The 12859-nt window shown below is 34.9% G+C and overlaps 1 protein-coding gene across 4 annotated transcripts in view; it reads left to right on the forward strand.

The window, feature by feature from the left end:
* The window catches only part of FGF7 (fibroblast growth factor 7), a 29823-nt gene extending 17227 nt beyond the window's left edge, over nt 1-12596 (forward strand). For all 4 annotated transcript variants that reach the window (XM_065641975.1, XM_065641974.1, XM_065641977.1 and 1 more), the window contains exons 3-4: nt 11377-11480; nt 11878-12596. In XM_065641975.1, the coding sequence (XP_065498047.1) occupies nt 11377-11480; nt 11878-12072 (299 nt within the window). In that variant the 3' untranslated portion in view covers nt 12073-12596. The remainder of the gene's footprint in view (nt 1-11376; nt 11481-11877) is intronic.
* The last annotated feature ends 263 nt before the right edge of the window (nt 12597-12859 follow it).

The following is a 12859-nucleotide window of genomic DNA, read 5'->3' on the forward strand; positions in this document are numbered from 1 at the left end:
CTAAACTATTAAATCATTAATTTTCTTACTGCTTGGCCATTTTCTTACTTGCTTCTTTCTGCTACAATTATATTTTGTAAACAGTCACTCCACCCTTTTTTCCATTTTTAATATCAGTAAATTATTAACGCTGTACTAAGAGAGTACTTTTTCAGACTGAGGATTACGACATTATTAATTCTAAAAAATAATATTATTTTTCATTATAACCATATGTTTAGCTCCAAGGCAATTTTTATTGGAGGAAAATAGTTTCCTGCAAAAATGAAAAATTACTACATTCTGTATAAAGGTCTGATCAAGAAAATAAATTTATACGAAATGCACAGTGGAGATCAGCAAAGTGAGGCATTTTAATAAGTTTAATGAGAAATTCACAAGTGAATGCCTGGGGCAGTGTGTTATTCAGGTGTTACTATATACTGTTATTCACAAGTCAGACATCTAAATTCAAAAGTTCCATAATTTTAGAACCTACTTCAGAGAAAAATGTCACACCCTTTTTGTTTTGAATATCAAATCAAGAGAAATATTGGAAAGACAGTGATTCAAAGTGCTAATTTTCCAGAGACATACACAGAAGGAAAGAAGTCAATTTAGAGTCAGAATATCCTAGACCAATTCTTATCACACTACCATTTTCAATGAAGAATGAAGCATTTGATTTACAAACTAACTCACCAACATTAGCAGAGTGTTAATATAAAACTGAGGCTAAACCAGGTTGTACAAAATTCTAAGCTATTTCTCTTCAGCAATAATTCACTGCAACATGGTGGCTGAAATCCTCACTACAGTAATTAGTGAGGGTAAGCTTTACTGAGTGTTGTAAACTGATGAGCACTGCTTTACGTTTATTCACTTTGAAAAGTAACTAGAAAGGGTACTGTGGCTTTTAACATTTCCCACTGCAGATTAAATGTGGTAAATTTGTAAGTAAAAAGAAAGTTGTATTTCCTAAACATGAATCTGGAAGTTCAAACCAGACTTTACATTTCGTGCTGTGGTTCCAGTAACACATATTCAGAAGGCCAGATTATATATTTGATAATGCACGTGAAACTGTTTAAATACTTTGAACAATGCAGACTTAAGAGTGGAAATTGGCTTATGCCTTCCTTTTCTGTCATAAAGGTAAACACTCACAAGTCCAAGTACACATGCAAAGAACAGATCTTGTAAGTAAAATAACAGCATTTCTCAACAGTCATTTGCTTCCCTGCTGTACCTTCTCTCTTCTGTTTGGTTCTCATCTTGCGTTTTTATACTATCTTCACAGAGTTAGGAAGTTAGCAGTTTCTTTCAGAAACCTTGACATGGCTCAAATTCCATAACTAACTTAACCGTCAGCTGTTGAATACCACCAGGACAATGGTTTATTATAGAGTCATTCTATCCAGCAATGCATGTATCAATCAGTTTGTAGAACTGGCAAATGGCAGAGAAATTTATGGATAATGTAATGTCAAGTAAGAAATCTTTAAAATGATCAATACATGAAAATACACCAAAGTACAAATAAATACCCTGATGGACTTCTGTTTAGCAATTCATTCATTTTTTTTAATACAGTATGCCTACTGGGTTTGTGCCCAATGAATCTCAAAAAGTTAATTAAACATCACCTGCTTATGCTTAATTAAGCACATTCTGCACACAGACTAAATCTTATAAGCAAATTCTGCTACTTGAGGATGCATGAACAATATGCTGCATCCAGTCCTCAAGGAATATCTCTCGTTAATCATTAATCATGTTTCCTCAGACAACTGCAATTTTTCCTGCTTGGAAATTACGTATGGGACAAAACCAGGAGTTTTGAGTGCTTTGAATGTTTGTTCATAATATCCAGATGTCTGGCACCTCACTGAAGCAGTAGCATCAATGGTTCTACTGAAAATCCCTGACAGATCCATTGTTTATGTGCAGATCATTTTTACAGTCATATTCATATCTAGAGTGCTTCAGTTAGTCTCCATATGCATGGCAAATGCAAACATGGATACAGTACAAAGCCTTTAACTAAAAGCTTTTTAGCCTTTCTTATTGGTCCATGCCATAAATAATAACATATTTTATATGTGTTTATGCCATAAATCCAAATCCTGAGTATCACAAGGAGAAGCAAATATATGACAGATAAAAAAGAAAGTGATAGTGAATTTATGTAGCAGCTTGTTTTCTGTTACCATAATTAATTGTTCATTAATATCATATCCATAGACAGAAAATAGACAGAAAATCTCATTTCTGCTTTGAAAATCATTATAACATATACTTGTATATCTATTTCTACTTACAAACAATTTCTATGAGGTACCATCTGGGAAGCTCTTGCACTCTCTTGCTAAGAAGAGTACAAAATACAAATGCAAATTCTACTTTCTATCAATTGTAATTTAATAATGGGGAAGGGTAAAAGAATAATTAAATCCTATTACAATATCTCTTAAATTAATACCTTTTTGCAGTACATTTTTTACCATTAGATTTTATATTTGAGAGAGAATGAGCACACAAATTGCTCTAGCTAAAATGAAGTTTAAGGCACAACCATTAAAAATATTATTGAGAATCAAAATAATTTAAGCACAAACAAATACTTCACAATATACACACTATATTTTTAAAGAGATAGAAGAGGGTAAAGTTTCCTGAAAGCAATGACTTACAAAAATATGCCACAAAAGTATTCATTTACTTTCAGAAAACAAATACTGATAGTCTCCTCTGGAAAAACATTTCAAGTGTAATAACCCAGCTAATGAACGTATCTCATTCTCCTGGAGAAGCTGGCAGCTCATGGCCTGGATGGGTGTGCTCTGCAATGGATAAAGAACTGGCTGGAGGGGCGGGCCCAAAAAGTTGTAGTGAACGGAGCCAAATCCAGTTGGCGGCCGGTCACGAGTGGTGTTCCCCAGGGCTCCGTATTGGGGACAGTTCTGTTTAATCTCTTTATCAATTATCTGGATGAGGGGATTGAGTGCACCCCTAGTAAATTTGCAGATGACACCAAATTGGGTGGGAGTGTTGATCCGCTAGAGGGTAGGATGGCCATACAGAGTGATCTGGACCGGCTGGATCACTGGGCTGAGGCCAGTTGTATGAGGTTTAACAAGGCCGAGCGCCAGGTCCTGCACTTGGGTCGTAACAACCCCAGGCAGCGCTACAGGCTCGGGGAAGAGTGGTTGGAAAGATGCCCTCCAGAGAGGGATCTGGGGGTGTTGATTCACAGCCAGCTGAATATGAGCCAGCAGTGTGCCCAGGTGGCCAAAAAGGCCAACAGCATCCTGGCTTGTAACAGGAATAGTGTGGCCAGCAGGACTAGGGAAGTGATCGAGCCACTGTACTTGGCGCTGGTGAAGCCCCACCTAGAATACTGTGTTCAGTTTTGGGCCCTTCATCGTAAGAAAGACACTGAGGTACTAGAGAGAGTGCAGAGGAGGGCGACGAAGCTGGTGAGGAGCCTGAAGCACGAGTCTTATGAGGAACGGTTGAGGGAGCTGGGGCCGTTTAGCCTGGAGAAAAGGAGGCTGAGGGGAGACCTTATCGCTGTCTACAACTACCTGAAAGGAGGTTGTAGTATGCAGGGTGTTGGTCTCTTCTCCCAAGCAGCAAGAGATAGGACAAGAGGAAATGGCCTCAAGTTGTGCCAGGGGAGGTTTAGATTGGATATTAGGAAAAAATTCTTCACAGAAAGGGTTGTCAGGTGTTGGAACAGGCTGCCCAGGGAAGCGGTGGAGTCATCATCCCTGGAGGTGTTTAAAAGGCTTTTAGATGAGGTTTTTAGGGACATGGTTTAGTGCTAGAGTTGGTTAGGTTATAGTTGGACTTGATGATCCTGAGGGTTTCTTCCAACTGAAATGATCCTATGATTCTATGATACTACTGTGATGACTCACCGAATGCAGGCATGTGCTAATAACGCCATGAAAGTTTTCCAAAATACTGTATGATTGACCATTATGTTTCATATTTTCTTGCTTTAAGAAGCACAAACATTAACTTATTACATTCCAGAACAAAAGAACAAATTACATTAAATACCATTAAACACTATCTTGTAAGCAATGACGAGAGCATTTTTGTTGGCCTTGAGTCATCTGCAAAGGTCACTTGAACTCATAAATGTATGCTCCAAATTTAATTAATTAGAAACACAAGTCAGTGAAATTTGGAAGTTTCATTTTGTTTAGACTTATTCTCCATCCAAGTCTTTTCCACCCCCTCTTTCCGCATTTGAGATTCCACATACTTTAACTTAAGTCAATTCTGCCTAGGAAAGGGTGTTTCATAAACACGTTCCTCACAAGTGCTTAACTGTCAGTGCCAGCCTCCCTAGCCCTAAAAATCACGAACAAACTGGGTTTTTTTTAACTCCAGTGCACAGAGAGGCCACAAGAAATAAAATGCTGTAAATATTACACAAAATTTAGTATTATAAACCATTTAGAATATTTTATAAAATCAGCACTAGATATACTATCTGTTAGCTTTTTTTTTTTAAAGGAAAGAATGAGAACATGAAATAATATTAATAACTAGCTTCTGGACATTTGCTTTTCTTTCCTTTTTCTTTCATTTACTGCTTATTGCCTTCTTTCCAGCATTTAGTTTTCTTAGCAGTTTCCATCTTACCTTAAACATTTTCTCATAACATATGTACCTAACAGAACAGAAAATTATAGGCATGAAGTTGCTGTCGGCCTTGCTGAATGCCAAAATTTCTCTTTGAATTAACAGCTATAGAAACTCTAAGACTAACAAATCAAGGAGGAGCAGAAACATTATGAGATAGATACAGAGGGGATGTCAGCAACATATGAAATGTCTGGAAAAAGAGCCAGCTGATGAGGGACTGAACACAATGCGCACGTCAAAACCTCTTCCGAAATCCTCCTGAACAATCTTATCGCCCAACATACTTGGGTGGCTCTCTAGCATGCAAAAAGACATCTAGCTGGGTGGTTCTGCTCTCTCTTCTTTTCCAAAGACTCATTGCACAGGTTGTTACCACCTGCTGGATGTCATGTGCTGCACCTACTCCTTTCCTTACAGCTCTCAGAAGCAAGAATTGCAATTGCTCTTTCAGCCTCTTGGCTGCAAAATGATTAAAGACAAAATGCCCCGATTTTGCTAAATCACAAGGCTCTTACTACCTTGTTACAGAAAGGATATTGTTATTTGAGGATATTATGGGCAAACACAAACAAATGATGCCTATCCAGATATGGCTGCATACAGTTAGAAATCAGTTTAATATAATCTGCAAACAGAATGTGGAGCAATAAAAGCAAATATTTGTTAAAGCAAATAAAATGTCACAGTATCATTGTTTTGTCAAAGCAAAAAAAGTAACAAATAAAAATAACATGATAATGTTAGTGTGAAAATATTAATTAAATCAGAAAAATATACTTAATAGCAGGTGATTAAAAACAAAATTATCAGATACCACTTGCCAGGAAATAATTATCTCACATGAGAATGCTCAATTTTATATCAATGATGTGGTTAAATGCCTATTTTTCTACATAAATTTCCAGCCCGAGGTACTGTCCTGTCTTCCAGAATGCCAGGGAACTCACATTATTTATTATGTCTCCAAAAAACAAAACATATTTCACCCACTAAAACTGTTGTGTCAACCTAAAGGGCTGATTTGTTTCTTCTTTTTCTTTTAGTTTTTTTTTTTTTCCTACTGGATTTTATATCAACTGTCATTTAATTTGCACCAAGCAGTTAAAAAGCCTGCTGCCAGCATCCACAGTCACCTTCTTCTAACGAGAAACTAAAGCCCATATCAGCTGACTGTATTTTATATACACTGGACAGAATTTCAGGTCTGTAGGAAACTTCATTCACTACAGGAATTTCAAGCTACATTTGATACACTGACCATGCAACCATATAAAATTGTTTGGAATTTCATGCTGATTTTATAGAAATTACAGTTGGTTTCAATTTTCTATGCCCATTTTCAGGGTTGGGTTTTTGGGTTTTTTTCCTTTTTATGGATTTAATCTGATTTCTTTCCCAATTACTTTGTGGTATATTCCAGTCTTCTCTTAAACCTCTTCTGAACTTCTATGTGGATGCTTTACATAAAGTAACTAAAAAACACAGTTTACATTTTCATTTTTAAACGGAGGATATTTAAGACCTTGTTAAAGTTTGGCCTTCTGAACTTCTCATCATCAGTATCTACCAATTTAAGCATGTCTTTAAAGTAATTTTGGTTATTAGATTATTAAAAGAGGATTTCAATGAAACAGTCTACACATGAGAATTTTCTCTTTCCCATCCGAGCTTGGTGACTTTTTTCTTTTCATGAACAGAGATTGAAAGAATTAGAACTTTATACTTCCAAAGGAAGATTTTAGTTCTTTATAATTTTTCGGAAGTATGTGGTGCTACATAAACTAACACTTAAAAACTGGCACAGACAAATCTCACATGCGTGCCTGTTCAGCAATTTTCTCTATTTCTGTGTTGGGTTTTTTTCTGAAAATATTTTAGCTTACTATACCTCTCCTGCCTCACTGAAGGAACTACCTTAGGGATAAAATCCTGACTCTACTGAGTTAGCTGAAATCTTACTATTCACTTTAATGACGACAGATTTTTTTGTCTTTATGTATAAAATGGTCTACAAACACAACATAGTAGGTTTACTTCTATTATCACTCTTCTACGGATATAGAGATTAACCTTCTTCCAATGAACCAGCTAACAAGAATTAGCATGAACACTGAAGCTCAGCTACACTTAGGTTCACAGTAGAGTGGCAATGAAACTAATACATGTTAATTCAGTTCATGTCTAAAGGCAGTCAAAAATTGTATACTAGAATATACACTCTCTAGCCTTGGTGAGTTTTGCTTAATTACCATCCTTATAAAGCTAATTTTTAGTGTATATTACTGTTTTGTTGATGATTTTAATACTATCAATTACTCAGAAGCAAAGCTCTTCCTGCATTTATAGAAAAATGAAATTATTGGGTTACTTTCCAGTACACAAAATGTTCCTGGCTAGTCTTATTAAAGACATTGCAGTGACGCAGAATTTCAAAACAGACAAACAATCAAAAGAGGGTTTAAAAAAAATAAAAGAAAACCTAACTAAAAAGATCAGATTCACAGACTTGGCTGAACAGTCACAAGTGTATAACAAACCATATACACTAAGAGAATAAGAATAACCATATCAACTCAGATCCAAATTTAATTTAGCCCAACGCCCGGTTGGCAAGAATGACCAGTAGCAGATGATTACAGAAAGAATAGAAGAAACAGGAAATACATACAGCTGGCCAAAATTCTGGTTGAACAGTTTTATCACCTCTTGACACCTACTGATGGCTTAGGTTCCTATATGCAACAACGCATCCTAATGTCTATTTGCCATGATGTAATTTCTCTTACAATGATCAAGTGCCAGGAACACATACAAAATACAGACCAATATGACTATGTCATATAGCGTCATATAATGTGTTATCTTGACTTAATAGAGATACTGAAAGGAAATGAAAGAAAGAGGGGAAAAATACAATTCACTTTCTCTATTTTATGGATTTATCATTTTATTCTTTGGTATATCCTTTAGGAATTTCCTGGTTTGGTGCTATAATGATGATATAATATAAAAGTTCATTTTTATATTTAAATATGAAATAGTAATTGGTAGATACCATGTCTCTTTAATCTCAAAATTTGTATTGAGCGTTTATATATCAAGCTGAGTATTAACTAGCTAGTTCATCAAAGAATTTGTGCTTTGACAATTATGTAGCGCATCATAGGTGTGCAGGAAAAAGCTGGTCACCTTATAAATCTTGTACATTCAGAAGCACCTTGTAAAACAGTTATAGTACTGAAATCTCTGTTTGTATTAAATTGAATATCACTCAAAAATCATTCTTCCTGGTCTGTGAGGAACCTCTGATATCGGATTATAAATTTAAGCATGTGATTCAACTGCAATGCTGACACAGATAACCTAATAAACTTTCTGTGTATAACAAAACAAGTGAGTTTCATACAAAAGACTATATACTGAAAGATGATACATCAAATTCTCAGGTAAAATCAGCTATCACAGTTCTAACTACACAGTAAAGTCTTACTTTTCCCAGTTTGCTAAAAATTGTATTTCCATTTTCTATATAATTTATTTAATTTAAAGAAAAAATATATAATGAATAGCAGCAACACTACATTTCTGAAATGAACAGAAGAATTACTGAGGCATAGCCTCCAGAGGAAGAAAAGGGAGCTTACAGTATGCTGTCTTATTGCTCAAGGAACTTGTGTCATATGCCTTAATACAGAGAGAGGAACTCGGTGATTAATCACTTGCACATCAAATACAAAAGTGCACGTGAGATGCTGCCTCAGAGACCGAAATTGCATAAATGCCTTGCTGAAAATGGAAAAAAATCATGTTTCGGTTCTCCTTCAGGGACACATAAAGACACATCAGAACAGACATGACCTAGAACTTGGAACAGAAAAATGAGTGCATGCAGTTTATGATAGGCCATTTAACTCTGAGGTAGATGTGTTCTGAGCAAAGAATCAAGAATGCGCAAGCTCTGTTTCCACTGAACCCTCCGTGGTCTCGTTTTCTCTCTTTAACATTGCTAACATCACAACATTTTTAATGTGACATAGTTATCGGAGAGTTCATGTGGTGTTCCCTCACCAAACTTTATGGAGAGATGCGCGGACAGAGTATCTTTAGAGAAGTGCCATTCAAAGACCTAAAGCATTCTTCGGATTTCGTATTACCTCTGAGTTAGAGTGTCAAATATTACTTATGCGAGAGCTAGTCCTAATTCTGGGGGCACATAATTGCTTAAAATTCTGAAAAGCACATATAACATAGCAAATAGTACTGAATATACATAACAATTTATGAATCTCAAATTATCTGTCTTTAATTGAAATGCATTGCCTTGTATGCACAATGGGATTTTAAAAAATAAGATGAAAACCCATGTAAAGATCTGAATACAATAAATCTATCACACGTAGTGCCCAAGTAGAACGAAACTTTGAGAGATAATATTTTATTTTGCCATTCAGATTTGCTATACAGTAGGCTTATAAAATATTTGTACATCCTCAACTTCTATCCTATACTAAATTCTACACGGATAGTGCAAAGTTTCCACATGAAAGACATTTATGTCTCAACTGAGAATAAAGTAGAAAAACTACTACCAAAAACTAAAATAAAATAATTTCTACAAGTTAGTAAGAATGTCACCATCTACTTCATGGGGAAAAAAAAAAAGGCTAAAAAATAATGTAAAAATTCTAGTAGTAATATGGCCTTGGACAAAAGCTTTTGGCATTTCCTTTTTAAAAGCAGTAGTATTTTTTACTACTGTAACTTCAGCCAACATCTGCTTACTCAAAGAAATCTCAATTCCTACTAGCATGATTTGTTTTAAAAAGCCATTTTGAATCTTTCAATTTTTTAGTTCTGTATAAATAGAAAACTCAAACACAGATTTTTTTTTTTTTTTTTTAAAAAACCCTCTCCTTAAGTTAATGGCCAGCATAGGCAAAAGAACAAATGGATATAAGCTGTCGCTGAAAAAATGCAGATTGCAAATTACTACAGAGTCTCTAGCCATTAAAATAAATCAAACTCTGGAACAGCCTTCAGCGGAAACACTGGGGGCAAAGAAATAACAACTCCAATTTAGTATTGGCAAAGTTTATGAAAAGAGAATTATCTGATGCAATTCCCAGGCTAGCAGAGCACTGGACTTGATGACCCAGAGATCCCTTCCACTGTTATGTTTTTTGTTTGGCTAGATGCAGATGTTCATCTGTTTTTCAGCCTTGCTGTGGTTTTTCTAAAGTGTAATTTAAATGAAAGTTAATATAATTTCTGTAAGTTTCAGTTAGAAATTACTCTTTGTAAGAATTGTTGCTAGGCCTGCAGCAGAGTGAAACTTGTCAAAGAATTCTGAAAGCTTTACTTAAAGTTGGCTTAGCATTGCAGAGAAGCACAGAAGTGTAAGTGTTCAGAGATGAATGTCCAGCAGGGCACGGACCATGAGAAGAGGCAACTGATCTACTGGTAGGAAAAACCGGAAGAAAAAAGTTAGAAATACAGGCTAGGACTGATACATCAGTAATACCAAGGAAGAACACAGAACAGTAAAGAAAGCAAAGGACATCAGGATATTAAAAGAAGTATAGGGAAGGAGAAATATCCTAGATATTTCATGCCTTTCTAAAACTAAATAATGAAAAATTATTATCATGTGTGGTGGCTGTGAAGAGTCAATACAAACTCGAAGGAGAAAAAAAGGAAATGTTTTGTTCAAGAGGAAGGTCATCTTTCAGGCGACAATCTAACACAAGCATCTCTTTCCTCCTCCTTCGCTTCCCTCCCCCATGCTTTAGATATTGGAATTTGCCAAGAGTTGGCTGGCTTTGGAAGGCCTCATTCTGGAGAACAAGTCACAGTACAGATGCCACTGCACACAGTTCTGTAGGTGGCTCAATGTGGAGGAAAATAGCTCAAACTCAGAAATCTAAGCTATTGCTTAAAAGAATAACAATATTCAAGCTTGAAAACAACCTGATGTTCTTTAATAACTTGCACCATCCTCCTGCCTTTGCTCAGTTGTTTGGTTGGTTGGTTTTTTTATTAACATAAGAATATTTTGTTATGTTGCAGGTAACTTAAATGTATCATAGTGACTACAGAAAGCTATTGCAGATATACATCAGCAAGATGAAAATAATGTAATTTGTAGAAAACAACTCTAAATGTTTTCGGGTTTGAATAAATAAGTTCTCAGAGCAGCTTTTAATGATATTCAAATACATGTATCTTTACAGCTCTCATCAGTCATAAAAGCATACAAAGGTCAAATACTTTATCTTATTTAAGACACTGTGGTCTGTTTTCTATCACTCGCAAGTTCTAAGGTTTACACTCTTTCAAAGAGACGGTACTGCTACACAAGTCTTCAAAATAAAGGCTTTACACAAACCCTGTGAACATTGATGGCTATGCACATAATTCTCCCAAATGAAACCCTGAGCCTGATAGAGACATGCTGATTCTTTGAAAACAGAAAAATTACTTACACTAACATTGCAACTTCAGTATATACCTAAAAATTTTAACTGGCCATGTGAAGACATGATCACAGAGAGATGATTTTTAAAGTCTAGCCCTTTCTTCACATGAAAAAATACATAATTTTTCTGTTTTCTATGACCAGTTGCTGCAGAATTTTTTAAAAGCCAGAAGTATTACAGAACATTAGTTTAACTAAATGTCCTAAGTTGACGTGAAAACAACCAACCATATTTCAGCCCTTACTGTGTCCCTTTGCAGGTATTCTAGAAATCCGAACAGTGGCAGTTGGAATAGTGGCAATCAAAGGAGTGGAAAGCGAATACTTTCTGGCAATGAACAAGTCAGGAAGACTCTATGGAAAGGTATGGATGCAAACTTCTCTTCTGTGTACAATCACAATGTACAACATTCAAGATATATATTTTTAGATGTAGCATCTGTATAGTTTGTATAAAATAGATTCTTAACAAATTAAAATGTATCCTGCAGTTATCCCATATATTCCATAGCAGACTTTTATGTCTATTTAATAAATTCAGTGCTTAGAGGTCATATACTTTTTAAAAATGTGGAATACTAAGGGGGGATAGACAAAGCTAAAATATTCAATATACAGATTTCAGAATTCCTATTTATTAATTTAAAATATTATTAATAAGTGGGGTTTATAGTGCATATTCTTCTCCCATCTTCCCTAATCTAAGTATTAAAAAAACCTTTGCACTTATTTTACTCTATTTTATTATTTACTCTCAACAGAAAGTATGCAATGAGGACTGCAACTTCATAGAACTGATTGAAGAGAACCATTATAATACATATGCTTCTGCAAAATGGACACACAAAGGAAAGGAGATGTTTGTTACTTTAAACCACAAAGGGGTTCCCATGAAAGGTAAAAAAACAAAGAAAGAACACAGAGCATCCCACTTTCTTCCTCTGGCAATATCCTAATCACAAATGATCTATAAAGAACTGGTTCCAGCAGGAAGATTATTTTTAAGACGACTATTTGATGAGATATCAAGAGAGGCTGGAATACTACTGAGAAACTGAACAAGCTGGACTTGCGCATTTATGTTTATTTTTAAGAGACTACATGAAAAAGATTTGAAAATATACACAAAACCAGATTTACTAACTAAAAGTTGTAAAAAATTCTAAAGAGTTGTACAATCGTTATCTTAGTCATTGTAACTGGGTAGTTTCTTAAATTAATTTACCCCAAAGAATAAGCCATGACTTGATTATCTGATAATATTTTATTTAAGAAAAAAACCTATCTGCTTCTTAAATATGGCTGCTATAATAATAATAAGCAGATTATAATGTTGTGTAAAATATGTCAGACTTTAAGGCTGCTGGAATGAGTTGTCAGATTATCAAGTCAGAAGTAAATGTGGAGGCTGAGCAGTATTTTAAATACTTCCCCCAAGAAACTGATATCCTATACATAAACTATATGTTCAGAAAAAAAATATATAATCTTGTAAATGTTTATTGTTGTATTCAGATAAAAGAGTTAGTTTGGAAAAACTAAGTTTACTACAAAATGTTCCTATCTATTAATGAAATAAATACCTTTTGCTGCTCTAAAAGATGTTTCAAATAGTGTATGTAAAATAAGAATAGGAATTAATAATGTACTTCATCTCACTTTTCACAAATTAACATTTTATATAACGATGAAGCGAAAATTCAGACATATTAAGGTTTTTTATGTAACATATCCTATCTTTTG

The sequence above is a fragment of the Caloenas nicobarica genome, chromosome 10 (assembly GCF_036013445.1).
Source record: "Caloenas nicobarica isolate bCalNic1 chromosome 10, bCalNic1.hap1, whole genome shotgun sequence".
Classification (NCBI taxonomy): domain Eukaryota; kingdom Metazoa; phylum Chordata; class Aves; order Columbiformes; family Columbidae; genus Caloenas; species Caloenas nicobarica.